At 44.7% G+C, this 16,704-nt stretch overlaps 2 protein-coding genes across 5 annotated transcripts in view; one reads left to right on the forward strand and one right to left on the reverse strand.

Moving 5' to 3' along the window:
* Positions 1–391: 391 nt before the first annotated feature.
* LOC308584363 (WD repeat and coiled-coil-containing protein-like) lies at positions 392–9,945 on the reverse strand. Of its 2 annotated transcripts, none has more exons than XM_081189089.1 (4): positions 9,592–9,945; positions 5,064–6,982; positions 4,256–4,373; positions 392–712 (listed from the first exon to the last, which is right to left on the reverse strand). In XM_081189089.1, the coding sequence occupies exons 2-4, from the start codon at positions 6,957–6,959 to the stop codon at positions 417–419; spliced, it is 2,310 nt and encodes a 769-aa protein (XP_081045215.1). In that variant the 5' UTR covers positions 6,960–6,982; positions 9,592–9,945; the 3' UTR covers positions 392–416. The 2 variants fall into 2 exon arrangements, with proteins under 2 accessions (XP_081045215.1, XP_081045216.1); XM_081189090.1 differs by lacking the exon at positions 9,592–9,945 and adding an exon at positions 8,968–9,087.
* Positions 9,946–15,974: 6,029 nt separating this feature from the next.
* Positions 15,975–16,704, forward strand: part of FKBP1B (FKBP prolyl isomerase 1B) — a 53,772-nt gene continuing 53,042 nt past the window's right edge. For all 3 annotated transcript variants that reach the window (XM_081189285.1, XM_081189286.1, XM_081189287.1), the window contains exon 1: positions 15,975–16,088. The gene's annotated coding sequence lies outside the window, so the exon portion shown is untranslated. The remainder of the gene's footprint in view (positions 16,089–16,704) is intronic.

The following is a 16,704-nucleotide window of genomic DNA, read 5'->3' on the forward strand; positions in this document are numbered from 1 at the left end:
CAATGCTCTGGATAAAATTTGACTTTTGTGTTTAGTAGAGAAACATAATTGGTGAGGAAATCTGAAAATATAAATTTGTTAATAAACAGGGTTGTTGCTGTACATTGCCCTGGCAATATATACTTTTTATAAACAAATAAATAAAATAAGAGACTGAGTAAAATTGTGGATGTGGTCTCCAGAACTATACCAGGATCCATTACTAAAATAACCTGAAGTTTGCAGAGCTGTAAACTATATTTTAAAAAAGACCGACAAGGTAAGATGTACAAAATGGTGAAACACCATAGGAGTGTAAAAGCAGGGAACCCTCCCCCCGACCCCCATGAAAATGCAACTTTTAATTATGGGCAGTAAAAACTTTCAGTCTTAAGTGACAACTAACAAACTGTCCTGACGGAACGACTTTAATTTGGTTATGAAGCCGTACTGGTTTGGCCTGAAGAATTGCTCTGTACCAGACACTGAGAAGAATGTTCTCCCATTACTTCCATAGAACTGTTATCACGATCCAAGCTTTGGGAGGAAATCTTCCTGTATCCACCACCTGTGGAACTGATAGTTTTCAGTGTTTTGGAAGAATCAGTGCTGCTATCGTTACAGCTGGCAATATCACTAGAGTGGGCATCCCTTATGACTATCTCCTGCAGGGCATCAAATGTTAATGGAATAAAACCTTCGTTGTCTGAAGTGAGCACAATCCAGGACAAACCTGTTGAAGACATTAGATACATACAATTTTTCACGAGCATAACAGAAAAACAGTGATCTTTGTTACACTGTTTGCGATATAAAACGACAGGAGCTGGCTGGCTGGCCTAAATTCAGAATTTAGCTTAACGGTATCAGACGCAACAGTTATGTAATTATGCAATACACTTCTAGCCATAGGTGCCAACTCCCCAGGGCCCTGGGTGCCCAAGCACCCACAAAATTCCCCATGAAGGGTGCCCACAGCCCCGGGCACCCATGGTCGTGGGACCAAGCTGGAACTCCTGCTTCTAGCTAGCAATGTTAGATTAATTTTTGCATACACAGAAAGCAGCAAGTCATCTTGACATGACTTCCAAGTCACAGACAACTTTTAAAATGCGATTGTATCAAAATGACACTTGGGCAATTCTTGGCTGGAAGCATTTAATTCAAACAATTCTTGCATTGCAGCTTCTACCTTGTACATTGAAAATGGTGGTGTTTCGATACAGTGATTATACTCTCTGAATGGCTGGTACAAGCTTAGTAAGACATGAACACTCCCAAGGGAAGGGATAGTACTAGCAAACCAAACAGAAATTGGGGGTGACCACTCCACTCTGACAGCCATCCATGTCTTGGTTCAGCTTGCAGCCCAGTGAGCAGAGAAGCATGCAGCACTTCAGTACTGGAGAATTAAACAGCAACAAAGGTTGGATTCTATGCTGTAGCCAGGGTCCCTCCTGTTGCCAAGCAAGGCCACACACCCCACTGGTTCTGTAGCTTGGCTGCCAATGACTTCAGATGTTTCTTGCTGAGCAGCAGAAGCAAACTCCCCTTTTTTTCTTGTAGTCCTGATGGCACTACAATTTAGCTGAGTCTGAAAATGCAATGCTGCAGATGCTCAAGAGTATTTTTCTCTAAAAAAAAATCAGGATAACCAAACTGCTTTTGGTTTGGGGTCCCGTCCCCCCGCCTTCTTCCAACACAGCAGGAATGTTGGAAGTAAAGAATGAAATGGTGGAGGGTGGGTGGGTGTGAAATGACTGTTAAGCCCAAGGTCTATATCTACCTAGCTGTACCATTCAGGGCCCTCCTCCCTTTCATCTCAGTTTCAGCCCATTGATACAGCAATGTTAGTGAGCTGCCTAAAGATTGTGGAGGGTGTTCTTCCTGGAATGTGCATGGAAACACTGGGGAGATGATCTTAGCCTTGATAGAACTAAGAACATTTGGCATGCCTCTGCTTTCCTAAAGCAGGTAAAAGCAGCCATTTCCCCCAACGCCATTCCAAAGTATTTATACCCCAGATGGCAGGGTATAAATAAAGGTAAAGGGACCCCTGACCATTAGGTCCAGTCGTGGCCAACTCTGGGGTTGCGGCACTCATCTCGCTTTATTGGCCGAGGGAGCCAGCGTACAGCTTCCGGGTCATGTGCCAGCATGACTAAGCCGCTTCTGGCGAACCAGAGCAGCACATGGAAACGCCGTTTACCTTCCCGCCAGACTGGTACCTATTTATCTACTTGCACTTTGACATGCTTTCGAACTGCTAGGTTGGCAGGTGCAGGGACCGAGCAACGGGAGCTCACCCCATTGCGGGGATTCGAACCACCAACCTTCTGATCGGCAAGTCCTAGGCTCTGTGGTTTAACCCACAGCGCCACTCGCGTCCCTTAGGGTATAAATAATATCATCATCATCATCATTAAAGAGGAATTTGGAGGCTTCCTTTTTTCAGGTCACAGGCTTAAAAATCAGGAGGTAAAATAGGGGAGTAAAACCAGACAGTACATGCCAGCTTGAATTGGGGTAGGGCATGGATAGAATAATACCAGCATTAGCAAAGCAGTTCAGGAGAAACAGGGAGGCAGACCCACAGACATGCAAGGGGGGCATTATTGTAAAATGTGTCAGGAAGGGCAACAAACAGCATTCCCAAACCACCTCCTCCTGAAAGGACTGCAGCACAATCAGGGCGAAAACTGGCAGGTCCAAATGTCTAGTTCTGCCAGCACCTTGTGAAGCAGCCTTTCCAAAGGAACTTGGTTCCAAACTATAAAACTGTTCCTGGATAGCTGGTGTAGTCAGCTTTTAGCAGTCATGCAGTACTTCTCAAATTTTATATCGACACGGCAACGTCATTCACTACCCGTAATTTTAGGAACTGCTAGAAATGCAATTCTTACTGGCAGCTCCATTTGTCGGTTATGTAACACTATGCGGCAAGTGACATCATGAGAAGATTGAGGCTTTACAGTCATGTGAACTTTTAATCTTTCTGCTTAATGCTTTATTTGAACTCAACTTAAGGCCAATACCGCACAAGACTTTCAAAATATCTCTGCGGGCACAGGTAAACAAGCCAGTATATATAACACACTGCAGACGTGTTAATAACCCACCCTGAAATTGTGCAAGCAAAATTAGGGCAAGTCGCAATTTATAAGATTCATTTCATAATTGAGTAAGGGGAATCAATCTGAAAATCACTATTGATAGCAAGAATGTAACTGCCTATTTGAACGGAACGGTGGCAATTTTCTTAAATTATTCCAAATGCCATTTGGGAGTTCTTGCAGCAGCTTGCAACAAATGAAGCATGCTGAAGCCACTGGGTACAGAGCGGGGTGTTGCTAAATTGGGCACACTCTGTTTTTTACTGGGCCTTGATAGTGCTGTTAACTTGTAAAATGTCTGCAATTCGGCAACTGTACTTGGGATGCTGAAGAGACGCGGGTGGCGCTGTGGGTTAAACCACAGAGCCTAGGACTTGCCAATCAGAAGGTCGACGGTTCGAATCCCCGCAGCGGGGTGAGCTCCCGTTGCTCGGTCCCTGCTCCTGTCAACCTAGCAGTTCGAAAGCACGTCAAAGTACAAGTAGATAAATAGGTACCACTCTGGTGGGAAGGTAAACGGCGTTTCCGTGTGCTGCTCTGATTCGCCAGAAGCGGCTTAGTCATGCTGGCCACATGACCTGGAAGCTATACGCCGGCTCCCTCGGCCAATAAAGTGAGATGAGCGCTGCAACCCCAGAGTCGGCCACGACTGGACCTAACGGTCAGGGGTCCCTTTAGCTTACTTGGGATGCTGAGTATAATTCTGGTCATAGCACCTCAAAAAGGATACTGTAGAGCTGGAAAAGGGTAATCAAAATGAAATTCCCTATGAGGAAAAGCAGAGCTAATGCTCAGAAATATTTCTTTACACTTGCTGCTGAAATAAACATTCCTCTAAAGCATAGGTGATATTGTGAGAAATGACACAAAAGATACAAGTTATGCAGAAGAAATCAGTATTCCTTCTCTGATTTCCCAAATGGTATCTGAGTGCCCAAATGTTCTTCTAATAAGCACAAACCCTAGCTGAAAACAAAGGGCTCGGGCACCCTCACCTCTTATAAACAAAAATGTAAAGCAACTTCCGTTTCTGAATTCTAAATTAAACCAAATGTAACACCCACAATAAATGGCACAACTGTTTCCCCACTGGCACACTGCCTTCCTTCCAGATCAATCAAATATTTTCACTAAATACCATATTTCTGACAAACAGAACTTACCATGCTGCATTTCGACAAGAGTCAGGTTGAAAATCTGCTGAATTACACTTAGACGAAGTTTGCCATCGCAGAGGATAACAGCTCGCTTCTCAGGTGTAACAGTTCCGGAACAATCCTTCTGTAAATGAACAAACTACTAGCATGATCAAGACTTATTTCACCCCGTTCCCAGGCACCTTGCAACAAATCTGATCTGCATGCATCTAAATTTGCTGAATGTTCCAACTCGGCCTGTGCTGATCACCTGCTTGGCCCAGGAGCGGGGGAACTATATCCAGGCCACCTCTTTGCTGATTTGCCCTTTACAGGTAATTAGCAGAAGCGCTCAAATTGGACAGCACTTGCCAAAATCAAACAGATGCCCAGAGTCTGGGACTGCATTCAAGGATCTGCAGGCCAGTGCAACAGATCTATGCATTGTTTGTACACACGAGAATTCCAAGCATGTCTGAATGCCCAGTGAATTTCCAGAGGTCTCCTTCCCAGCTGTTGCTCTATGGATGTGGCCCTCCAGATTTGTTGCACTCCCAAACCTCATCAGCCCCAGGCAGCATAGCCAATAGCCAGGGATGATGAGAGTTGTAGTCCAGCAATGTCTGGAAGGCCACAGGCTCCCATCCCTAGATGCTCTTAGTGTCACACAGCTAATTTTGGACAGTAAAATAGTTTGCCTCCCTTCAGTGAGTTTGTGTTAGCCCATACAAATGTTGCTTCTCTCCAGAGATAGGAAGCAAGGTTGCTAGTATTTTTAAGCCTAGCTGGTAACAATAAAGCACATGAATACATATACTTTTTGTTCGAAAGGTACCTGATAAGTGATGTTAACAAAAGAGGGAGCACGTGAAGATGGATATCCCAGCAGAGGTTTTTTCCCCGATTTCAAAAGCTCAGTTAGTTCAAAAAGCTGATGCTGCAATTCTGCAAACCTGCAGCACAGCCTTTCCAGATGCTTAGAGGTGTAAGAGGGTTCTTTTTCAATTTGCAGCAAGTTTGCTTTTGAGGAATTTGACATGTCCGTAGAACTATGCACATGCTTGTTTGGTGAAATGGATACGTTTGACAATCCTGAAGAGGTTTCGATTCCTTGAAGAACAAGTGAACAATTTGTTGGTTCAGCATCCAAACTTCCCAGGACTTGAGGGAAGTCCCTGGAAATCTTTTTCTCCTGGAAGTCAACTGCATTGGTCAGCACGCTTTCCTCATTAGCAGGGCTCTTAATTTCTTCTATGAGTTTTCTTCTGTTTCTAGGAGACTGGAGCGCTGTGCAACTTGGCATCAGCAATCCATCACACAGTACATGAGGCTCTGAAGAATGAATTTCTATGCCCTCTTTTTTTACCGGTACGTTTGCAAAGCAAACCTGGGTAGTCCCTGAAAAGGCAAAAGAGTCTTCTTTGCACACAATTTCTTTGACCATCAAACGGAGAATGTACTTGTCTGAGCGTGACGATGGAAGAAAAGCCGGGTCTGTTAATTTCTGTTTTCCAACCAGTATCAGCAATAGCTTTTCTGTCAGGAAACACAATCCCTTTGGCCTTTCGCTTTTCTCCAGTTGAATTTGTTGAATGTTAGGCAAGTGAGATGAAGATAAAGAGTAAGCCAAAATTATATTACAAGTGTTGGACGCCACTGCCACAGTTTGAGTTTTAGAATCAAAAGTCATTATGTCTGGGACCAGAATCCCTGAGATGCTGACTTTTTTGGTAGCTGTCACTTTTCTTTCAAAAGTCACCAAGATCAGGTGTGAGGCATCTTGACCACTTCCTGTTAAGTAATCCTTAGTTCTTAGATGAAGGAGAGAATTGTTATCAGACTGCTGCTTGCTTGCAGTGAGGTGGGTTAGATCCACCGATGAAGATGTAGAAGTTACAATGGACCCAGGTTTTTCTTGGTCTGCTAACTTTTTCCCACTGTCTACTGAGAGCTCTTCTTTGCAGGCTGACGAGGAAGTTTGTGAGGGAACAGAGTTTCCGACAGCCTCAGATGGCATTTCAAACGAAATGCCCGCATTTAAGCTACATATCTTATCTAGTGGAAGTTCGGTAGCAACCGCCACTTGAGAACCTAATGTTGCTTCGATTGCACAGATGTAGCCTCCCACGTCAAATATTGGGCAAAAAGAGCACGCATTCAAAGTTTTCTGTTCATCATCCCAAATATAGGAATGGAGGGCACTGCCTATCCCAACCACCAAGCGGTTGCCTTCCTCTGTCCAGCAAGCACAGTGGATGAGCGCACTGCTTTTAATATCTGCTTTTATTCTGGAGTTGTTGATCCGAACCGAGTGTAGCACAGAGGTGTCCCGCGTAGTAAGCACAGCCAAGATTTCCTTTTTCGGATGCCACACACAGCCCTGAGGAAGTATGGGAAACAGCTCGCCAATTTCGCTGATTTGATAAACCATCAGTTTGTTTATTTCAGAAACACTGTAACATAGCTGCCACATGGTGACGTGTTTTTTATGCTGGATAGCAAGGAGGGCAGGGAGATCTGGGGCACAAGATGGAGCCCAGTAAAGTCCGTGAACGTGTTCAAACTGGCCAACAACATTCGAGTTGCCAAATTTAGGTTCTCCATTATGCTGATATAACGAAGTCAGGATCACTTGCTTTCCATCAGTCCAAGCAATCCCATGCACTGGATGTATGGCCTGGTATAAGGCATTGAGGCCAGTTCTCAGCAATTTTCCTTTCCCCAACTCCATGTTTATGTTCTGAAGGAATGCATCTATAAAGCAAGCAAACAAAAAACATTATTTGAAGCATTTTCGCTGTTGCTAATTTGTCTTTATGCCATATAATGACGCAAATACAAAAAGTAAATTCCTAGGAAGATTTTGGGGCTCACTGTTGAAAAGAGCATGCTGGATGAATCTCTGCCTTGATCCATCAAGGTTTCTTGTTTTCTTCTACCATTCATTTTTTTTTTTAAATTATCTAGTGATTTGAGACAATAAGCAAAAAGGGGAGTAAAGTATACAACTGAGGTTCATGTATCTTTTTTCCATAGAGTTTTTAAAATTTCATTTTACAATGTATATAATAAAAGAATGAATAAAAATAAAAATATGAAAAACAAAACTATAAAATAGGCACATGGAATGAGTATAGTTGCACATGGGTTAAAATAACAAAGTCCAAAAATATAGGGGCCCATGTATCAGTAGGTATTATTTGCATTTTTAAAAAAGTATTTATATTATTTTGTTACAATACTGTAATAGACAATAACAACTTTAACAAATGCTAGAATATTGATGTTCTTCTCACATTACCCATTTTTATCTCTAAGGTTGCATACACACTATAGCTTTAAAGCCCATTTGAAACACATTCCTTCACTCAAAAGAATTCTGGGTACTGCAGTTTATCCCTCAGATGTACAAATCCCAGCAACTCTTGACAAAACTACGGTACCCATAATTCTTTGGGAGGGGGTGGGATGTGCTTTCTGACATCTATGTCAGACAGGTACTCTCACCATAGTCAGGATTGGTAGCAGCTCCCTGCTAAGTGTATACTTCATGTCAAACCCAAATCTGCCTTGCATAAGGCAAATATAAGAAGCTGGGGAGAGGAGGGGGCACTTTGTACTAAGTTTACCATCTGAGTGAAAAATAATCAGCCCTACTGCTCGGGGTACAGCTGCTTTCCCATTTCTTTTTTTTAAAAAAGTGTTTGTAGTGGCTGGGAGAAGTGTGCAACAGAAAAATATTTGGTAAAAGCTTAAAACCTTGACTATATAATGCAGATTGTGCCTTTCCTGCCATAGGCTTGGATTAGTTTCAATGCTCTGCATGTGTTCTGTATTCCCTGTACTATAGATATTCGCTAAAGGTGAATAAGCGAGTATCTACGGTAGAGAATTCAGAACACATGCAGAACACTCAAAATGATCCAAGCCAGTGATACGTCCCAAGTCTGCCTTAGTGATCCCATCTGTGAAATGGGTATGTTTTCTAGTATGTCTTCTAAATGCATCCATCTGTCCTGGGAGACAACTGAGGAGTGATTACTTGACAATACACTCCACATATAACAAAGAGTCTTGGGGTACCGAAGTAATAAATTGCGGCATAAACACTTGTGGCCCAGAACCCGTTTTGTCACCTATCAGGCAGCAAACTAAACTAGTGCTGCATGTGTGAGACTTGATGTATAGACCACAGCAGGGATGTCTGCACATAGTTCTTGCTTTATGCTTGTGACACAATTCCAGCTTGATTTGTTATGCTACGCTGCACTGGCCTTGGTATCATTGTTAAGTCTTTCAAAAACCCAGTTGCTTGGCGGCAGGGAACTTGTAAAGTGCATACAATAGCCAAACAAAACATTTTACAAGCATATATAATTGTTGGAACCCGCATGCCTGCTTCTTCACTAGTTCAGTTGGCAGAGCGTAAGACACTTAAATCTCAGGGTTGCAGACTCAAGCCCCACACACTGGGCAAAATGTGGACCAGATGGGGTCCCTTCCAATTTGACAGTTTTTAATGCGCTTGGAGCAACCGCAGTCACACTTAACTCTGCTGCATGAGAGCAGAAATCTCTCTTCCAGCGCGATAGCAGCCTAGTCAGGTAGAGCACGAGACCCTTCATCTCAGGGTTGTGGGTTCGAGCCCCGAGTCGAAAGATTCCTGCACTGAAGGGGGTTGGACTAGATGACCCTCGGAGGTCCCTTCCGATTCCAAAATTCTACTATTTTATACAAACCATATTGTGAAGGGCCCCAAAGGCCTAGACTGAGGACTGTTCTGTGACTCACAGCTCCAGTTGGTTAGGAGCGGGCTGACGATAACCATAGCTGTCAACCTTCCCTTTTTTTATGGGAAATTCCCTTATTCCAGCGCCGTTTCCCGCTGCTATCCCGGATTGTTAGATATCCCGTAGACTGTCCTCGGGATGGGTGAGGCTGCTGATCCCTTATTTTCGAGGCTCCCCGGGACAGGTGAGGCTCCTGATCCCTTATTTTCAAATCTGAAAGTTGACAGCTATGCCGATAACCCCAAGGTCGCAGGTTCGAGCCCCGTATGGGACCGGCGCTGCCTTATTCCTGCCTTGCAGGGGGTTGGACTAGATGATCCTCAGGATCCCTTCCGATCCCATGAAAGGAGAACTGTCCGCGTGGGTTTGCTTTTCTTTAAACTGAAGTTCAACGGGACTCACGCCAAGCAGGCATATTGGACTGCGGCCTAAATCGTGCTACACACCCACCCACTATAAAACCGCAGCGCCTCGGTGTTTTCCCCTTGGGCCGTTGGCCCCGCCCCCTCCTCCTACTTCTTCATCGCCCCCGCCTACCTGCCCGCCCCCGCCCCCGCCGCGGGAGGCTCTTACCTTATAAGGGAACGCGGTTCGGTCGCCAATCGGGATAACGACATCGGCCTCTTCTCGCACCCGCTCGGCGCTCTGTTCATTCCTGTTAGTTCGCGAGCGGAGGAGGAGGAGCTGCTCGGCTCCCGAGCCGCCACCAGGGGCGCTGGCTGGCCTGCGGGAGGCCTTCGGTGGTGGCAGTAGGCGGGAAAAGGGGCGGGGCCTTAAGCCGGGCGCCTCGCGTCAGCTCCCCTTGTCTACGCTCCTCAGTCGACGGCGCTCTACTTACCACCAATGGGTCTCTCTATGATCTAACAAACGCCCTCTCGCGACAAGGGATCTGCTTTCCCCTCCCCCTTTTTTTCTTTGAAGCCTCTCTCACGTGGCTTAAGCTTCTCCTATGCGGTTGGGTGGCAGGCGGCGCGTGCGGTTCGTGAGGAGAATTTCTGACAGGGAGGCGGGGCCAGGAGACGCGCAGGCCCCGCCTCGTCCCCGGGGCTTCAGTTGGCCGTTATGAGGCAACCTTCCCCGGTTTGTTCATTAGGAGCTCGTAAGCTTCTCAATACACTTTATGTGCCTGACAATAAAAACAAGTGCTCTGTGTGTATACTCACATACATATAAAGGTAAAGGAACCCCTGACCATTAGGTCTATATACATATATATATATATATATATATATATGTATATAGACCTAATGGTCAGGGGTTCCTTTACCTTTATATGTGTATATATATATATATATACACACACACACACACATATATATATATATATATATATATGTAGGTTTTGGTGTCTTCGGGTGTCTTCCCGTGTAAGAGTTGGGGTGTCTAGGCGACGTTTCGACGAGGTCTCACTCGTCATCTTCAGGCTGGTGCTTTCGGCTTCTTGTTACTAGAACAGAGCAGGATCTCAGTGTTTGAGTTCCACCACACCCCCCTCAACAGTATTTATAGGAACTCAAACACTGAGATCCTGCTCTGTTCTAGGAACAAGAAGCCGAAAGCACCAGCCTGAAGATGACGAGTGAGACCTCGTCGAAACGTCGCCTAGACACCCCAACTCTTACACGGGAAGACACCCGAAGACACCAAAACCTACATTCCTGTACCCGTGAAAATCTACGAAAGCAAATATATATATATATATATATATAGTGGCGTTTTCCCTCACAGGCGACCACGGCTTGAAAGCCTGCCTCAAACGCCCATTCGGCCACGAAGCGCGTCAGGCTGAGGTTGCCCACACGCACCAAACACCACCACCAAGAATGTCACAAGCTATAATTCACCCCCTTCCAGAGCTACAGTTCCCAACATTTTAACACACCACAGTTCCCACGTTTCTGGGTCGGGGGGCAAGTCCTGGACTTTATATGCACATGGGCGCAGGCCGCTAGTCTCCGTCCTAGCGCGTAAGGTTGCTGTGAGTATAACCCGACCTCTTCGTAGAAATAGCAGGTTACATGTGTAGGTAGCTAGCTCTGCCTCTGAAACTCTCGTCCTGGTAAAAAACAACCGCTGAATTTAATAAACGTGTATAGCAAATAAGAAGACACATATGTGCAGTCTTTGGGTTTCTGGGAGGTCTTTAAATGAAGGAGCTCTGGGTGTTTTTCCTGTTTGTCTTGGCCCCTTTTTTGGTAAGCTATGAAGGTCTCTCACCTTTTTGCTATTAATAAGATCGGGTTCAGATGAACTGACTTTCCCTGTGCGTTTATAGAATCATAGAATCATAGAATCATAGAGTTGGAAGAGACCACAAGGGCCATCGAGTCCAACCCCCTGCCAAGCAGGAAACACCATCAGAGCACTCCTGACATATGGTTGTCAAGCCTCTGCTTAAAGACCTCCAAAGTAGGAGACTCCACCACACTCCTTGGCAGCAAATTCCACTGTCGAACAGCTCTTACTGTCAGGAAGTTCTTCCTCATGTTTAGGTGGAATCTTCTTTCTTGTAGTTTGGATCCATTGCTCCGTGTCCGCTTCTCTGGAGCAGCAGAAAACAACCTTTCTCCCTCCTCTATGTGACATCCTTTTATATATTTGAACATGGCTATCATATCACCCCTTAACCTCCTCTTCTCCAGGCTAAACATGCCCAGCTCCCTTAGCCGTTCCTCATAAGGCATCGTTTCCAGGCCTTTGACCATTTTGGTTGCCCTCCTCTGGACACGTTCCAGTTTGTCAGTGTCCTTCTTGAATTGTGGTGCCCAGAACTGGACACAGTACTCCAGGTGTGGTCTGACCAGAGCAGAATACAGTGGCACTATTACTTCCCTTGATCTAGATGCTATACTCCTATTGATGCAGCCCAGAATTGCATTGGCTTTTTTAGCTGCCGCGTCACACTGTTGGCTCATGTCAAGTTTGTGGTCAACCAAGACTCCTAGATCCTTTTCACATGTACTGCTCTCAAGCCAGGTGTCACCCATCTTGTATTTGTGCCTCTCATTTTTTTTGCCCAAGTGCAATACTTTACATTTCTCCCTGTTAAAATTCATTTTGTTTGTTTTTGCCCAGTTCTCTAATCTGTCAAGGTCGTTTTGAAGTGTGATCCTGTCCTCTGGGGTGTTAGCCACCCCTCCCAGTTTGGTGTCATCTGCAAATTTGGTCAGGATGCCCTTGAGTCCATCATCCAAGTCGTTGATAAAGATGTTAAATAAGACCAGGCCCAAGACAGAACCCTGTGGCACCCCACTAGTCACTCTTCTCCAGGATGAAGAGGAACCATTGATGAGCACCCTTTGGGTTCGGTCAGTCAGCCAGTTACAAATCCACTGAGTGGTAGCAGAGTCAAGACCGCATTTTACCAGCTTCTTTACAAGAATATCATGGGGCACCTTGTCAAATGCCTTACTGAAATCAAGGTAGGCTATATCCACTGAGTTCCCTTCATCTACCAGGCTTGTAATTCTGTCAAAAAATGAGATCAGGTTAGTCTGACATGACTTATTTTTCAGAAATCCATGCTGACTATTGGTGATCACAGCATTCCTTTCTAGGTGCTCACAGACTGTTTGCTTAATGATCTGCTCCAGAATCTTCCCTGCTATTGATGTCAGACTGACTGGGCGGTAATTATTTGGGTCCTCTCTTTTCCCCTTTTTGAAAATAGGGACAACATTTGCCCTCCTCCAGTCTGCCGGGACTTCGCCTGTTCTCCAGGATTTCTCGAAGATGACTGCCAGTGGTTCTGAGATCACATCTGCCAGTTCTTTTAATACTCTTGGATGCAGTTCATCTGGCCCTGGAGACTTGAATACATCTAAACTAGCCAAATATTCTTGTACTGTCTCCTTAGTTATTCTGGGCTGTGTTTCCTTTGCTGAATCATTTGCTCCAAATTCTTCAGGTCGGGCATTGTTTTCTTTATCGGAGAAGACTGAGGCAAAGAAGGCATTGAGGAGTTCAGCCCTTTCTGTGTCCCCTGTTTGCATTTCACCATCTTCTCCTCTGAGTGACCCCACTGTTTCTTTGTTCTTCCTTTTGCTACGAACATACCCATAAAAGCCTTTTTTGTTGCTTTTAACCTCTCTAGCGAGCCTGAGTTCATTCTGTGCTTTAGCTTTTCTGACTTTGTGTCTACACGTGCTGGCTATTTGTTTGAATTCCTCTTTGGTGGTTTCCCCCCTTTTCCATTTTTTGTACACATCCTTTTTTAATCTTAATTCAGTTAAAAGTTCTTTAGATAGCCACCCTGGCTTCTTTAGGCACCTTCCATGTTTCCGTCTCATTGGTATTGCCTGACGTTGTGCTTTTACTATCTCCCTCTTAACAAACTCCCAGCCATCATGAACTCCCTTTCCTTTTAGTATTACTGTCCATGGGATCTCACCCAGCACTTCCCTAAGTTTTATGAAGTCGGCTTTCTTAAAGTCAAGAAATTGAGTCCTAGTATGCTTGGCTGCTCCTTTCCGCTGTATAGTAAACTTCAGAAGAGCATGATCACTCGCGCCTAATGATCCTTCCACTTCTACCCCACTAACCAGGTCATCAACATTGGTTAGGACCAGATCTAAAATGGCTGTTCCTCTTGTTGCTTCTCCCACTTTCTGGACAATGAAGTTGTCTGCAAGGCCAGTGAGGAATCTGTTTGACCTTATGCTCTTGGCTGAGTTTGACGTCCAACAAATATCCGCGTAATTGAAGTCCCCCATTACTACTATCTCCCTTCCTTTTGCATGCTTGGCCATCTGTTCCAGGAAGGCATCATCTATGTCCTCCATTTGGCTTGGGGATCTATAGTAAACTCCCACAATGAGGTCTCTGTTATTCTTCTCTCCCTTAATTTTGACCCAAATGCTCTCACATTGGCTTTGAGGTTCTAAATCTTGGATCTCTTCACAGGTATACACATCCCTGACATATAACGCCACTCCTCCTCCTTTCTTGTCTGGTCTGTTTCTCTGAAATAGATTGTATCCCCCCATTATTACATTCCAATCGTGGGACTTATCCCACCAGGTTTCAGTGATGCCTATTATGTCATATTTAGTTTGCTGTACCAAGAGCTCAAGCTCATCTTGTTTATTTCCCATGCTTTGTGCATTAGTGTACAGACATTGAAGTCCATTAATCATTCCCCCGTGTCTCTTATTTAAGGATTTTTTCCTCCCACCACTAGGTCCGCGTGCTGTTTGCTCCATTTGGTCTATGACATTTGGATGATCATCTTCATTAATTGATAGACTCCTACCTTCAGGAGCACTGTCTCCCTCCCCCACATTAGTCAGTTTAAAGCCCTCCTGATGAGGTTTCTGAGATTTTTGGCAAAAACATTCCTCCCAACCGTTGTGAGGTGCAGCTCATCACTTGCCAGAAGTCCATCTTCAAGAAACTGCAGTCCGTGATCTAAGAATCCAAACCGTTCCTGTTTACACCATTTGCGAAGCCAGCTGTTCACTTCCACTATTTTCCCCTCTCTCCCTGGGCCACGTCGTTCAACTGGGAGGACAGACGAGATGACAATTTGTGCATTTAGTTGCTTCAATTTCCTGCCGAGAGCCTCGTAGTCTCTTTTGATCTTCTGGAGGCTATTGCTTGCAGTGTCATTGGTTCCCACATGAACCAAGAGGAAGGGGTATTTGTCAGTGGGTTTTATGATTCCTTGCAGTCGTTCAGTTACATCTTGGATCTTAGCCCCGGGGAGACAGCACACTTCCCGAGACATCTTGTCAGGCCCACAGATCACTGCTTCTGTTCCCCTCAGTAGGGAATCCCCTATCACCACTACACGCCTCCTCTTGGGTTTGGTCGGGGTTCTTCCGTGAGCTGTCCGTTCCAAGGTCGCCTGCACATTCCCTGAGGACTGACTTTGCTGCTCGTCTTCATATACCTGATCGACTGTAATGAGGGAGAGATCCTCAAATGGAGTCTGCTCTTCGTCTTCCATGCTAGGGGAGAGGACCTCAAAGCGATTGTGTATTTCTAAACAATCAGAGTGAACCCTGGGCCTCCTACTTCTTTGAGTCACGTTTCTCCATATATCTGGCTCCTGTGTTGATGAACTAGCCTCCTTCTCAGGGGAGTCCCCTGTCTCCTTGGTGGGGACGGTGTGCTCTGTTGCTTCCAAGAAGAGCTCCAGCTCTCTAATTCTTTGGAGCGTAGCTACACGTTCCTCCAGTTGCTGGACTTTGTCTTTTAAAAGGGCAATCAACATGCAATTGCTGCAGGTGAAGCTGCCTGCAACCTTTGGCAAGATGGCAAACATTGCGCAGGAATCGCAGGCGACTGCAGCTGTTCCCTCCCCTTCCATCTTGAGATCGTGTTGTTGGGGGTGGCTACAGAGGTCCTCCATCATAAAAAGCTTGAAGACAGGACAAATAACTTCGCCCACAAAAAAAACCCCTAGGTCTCCCCCAACAAACGTTTGAGACTAGCTCCCCTAAATCTAAAAGATGGATATAACTGCGCGCGCCGCTAGGCGCGCGCCGCTGCCCTACAAACTCTGATAAGCTCCTCCCACAGCTAATCCCCTGCCTCAACAGAAACCCTGCCCCCTCTGACCTTTACACAGGGAAAAGAGCTAATCAGCCACAAGAAACACACACACACACAAGAAAACCCTTTTTGCTCCTTCTTCAACTGCTGCCCTACAAACTCTGAATTATGAATCCCCGTGGTTTATTGCTGTCTGTGCTTTTTCAGTACTTCTGAGCTCTTTTCACACGTGTATACATTTTCATACATTACCATGTATGTTGTGTTACCTGTAACAAGGGGATAACAATCTGATGGTGAACATTTTATGTCATAAGATATTTGCTAGTCTTTAAGGGGCTGCAGGACTCTTGCTCTTGTGGCAAGAGACTAAACGCACCTCTCCCTGTTTAAAAATGATTAGAAATAATATCAGATCAATGTCAGAATGAAACCCCCTGTCATTTTTGTTTTGTGAAAAGGTGCAGCCTTATTCCAAGAACTCTTGGAGGCTTGTGGTGGAGCAAAGGGACGGTAGCGGAAGGAAGAACAATATTCCGAGCAAATATTGAATAAGCCACGATGAGGGAGAAGAGGTAAGACTTAGAATTACAGTTAGAAGAGTAAGGGCTAGTTTCTTCCCCCATATGTATCCCAAATTATATGGATGAACCATCACAGGTAATATACTGGATCATATTTTTAAAAGCAGCAATCCACTACTTAAGGAAATGAGTAAGTCCCTCCTTCCAAATAACGAGCATAATAACTCCATGGCATGAATTAAACACATTTAATAATCTGCATATTTGTCTGTCGATACATCTCTCGTGTTTATAAAAATATATATATTTGCTGGCACAGATGCAGCATTACTTCTTGAAAATTCTGTTTTAACTATGTAAATATAATACAAGTAGAGAAAATATATATATGCTAGCGAATGTCACATTGTACAACATATGTAAAGTCTCTCATAAATTATGGCAGTTTGTTCATAATCAGGCTGGTAGTGCCACCTTTGCGCCTCATCTTCAGTAATCGAAAGCAAGCTGCCTTCATATCAAAAGTCCAAAAATAGAAGCTTTGGAAAAAATAATAATCTAAAGTTACTTCTTTTTAATTTCAAGATCCTTGTTTTACAGTATAATGCTACAGGTAGAAAGAAATTGGTTGATTGCTTTTAGCTGGCCTTACTTTGGCCACAGAACT

Source organism: Podarcis bocagei (assembly GCF_964188305.1).
Source record: "Podarcis bocagei genome assembly, chromosome: 3".
In the NCBI taxonomy this organism is placed as follows: Eukaryota; Metazoa; Chordata; class Lepidosauria; order Squamata; family Lacertidae; genus Podarcis; species Podarcis bocagei.

Excerpts from the sequence above, each read along its gene's own strand:
- LOC308584363 (XM_081189089.1), bottom strand. The coding sequence starts at position 6,959 with ATGGAGTTGGGGAAAGGAAAATTGCTGAGAACTGGCCTCAATGCCTTA. Across the intron at positions 4,374-5,063 it reads TTGTTAACATCACTTATCAG|AAGGATTGTTCCGGAACTGT; the intron begins GTACCTTTCGAA and ends GTTCATTTACAG. Across the intron at positions 713-4,255 it reads TCTTGTCGAAATGCAGCATG|GTTTGTCCTGGATTGTGCTC; the intron begins GTAAGTTCTGTT and ends TGTCTTCAACAG.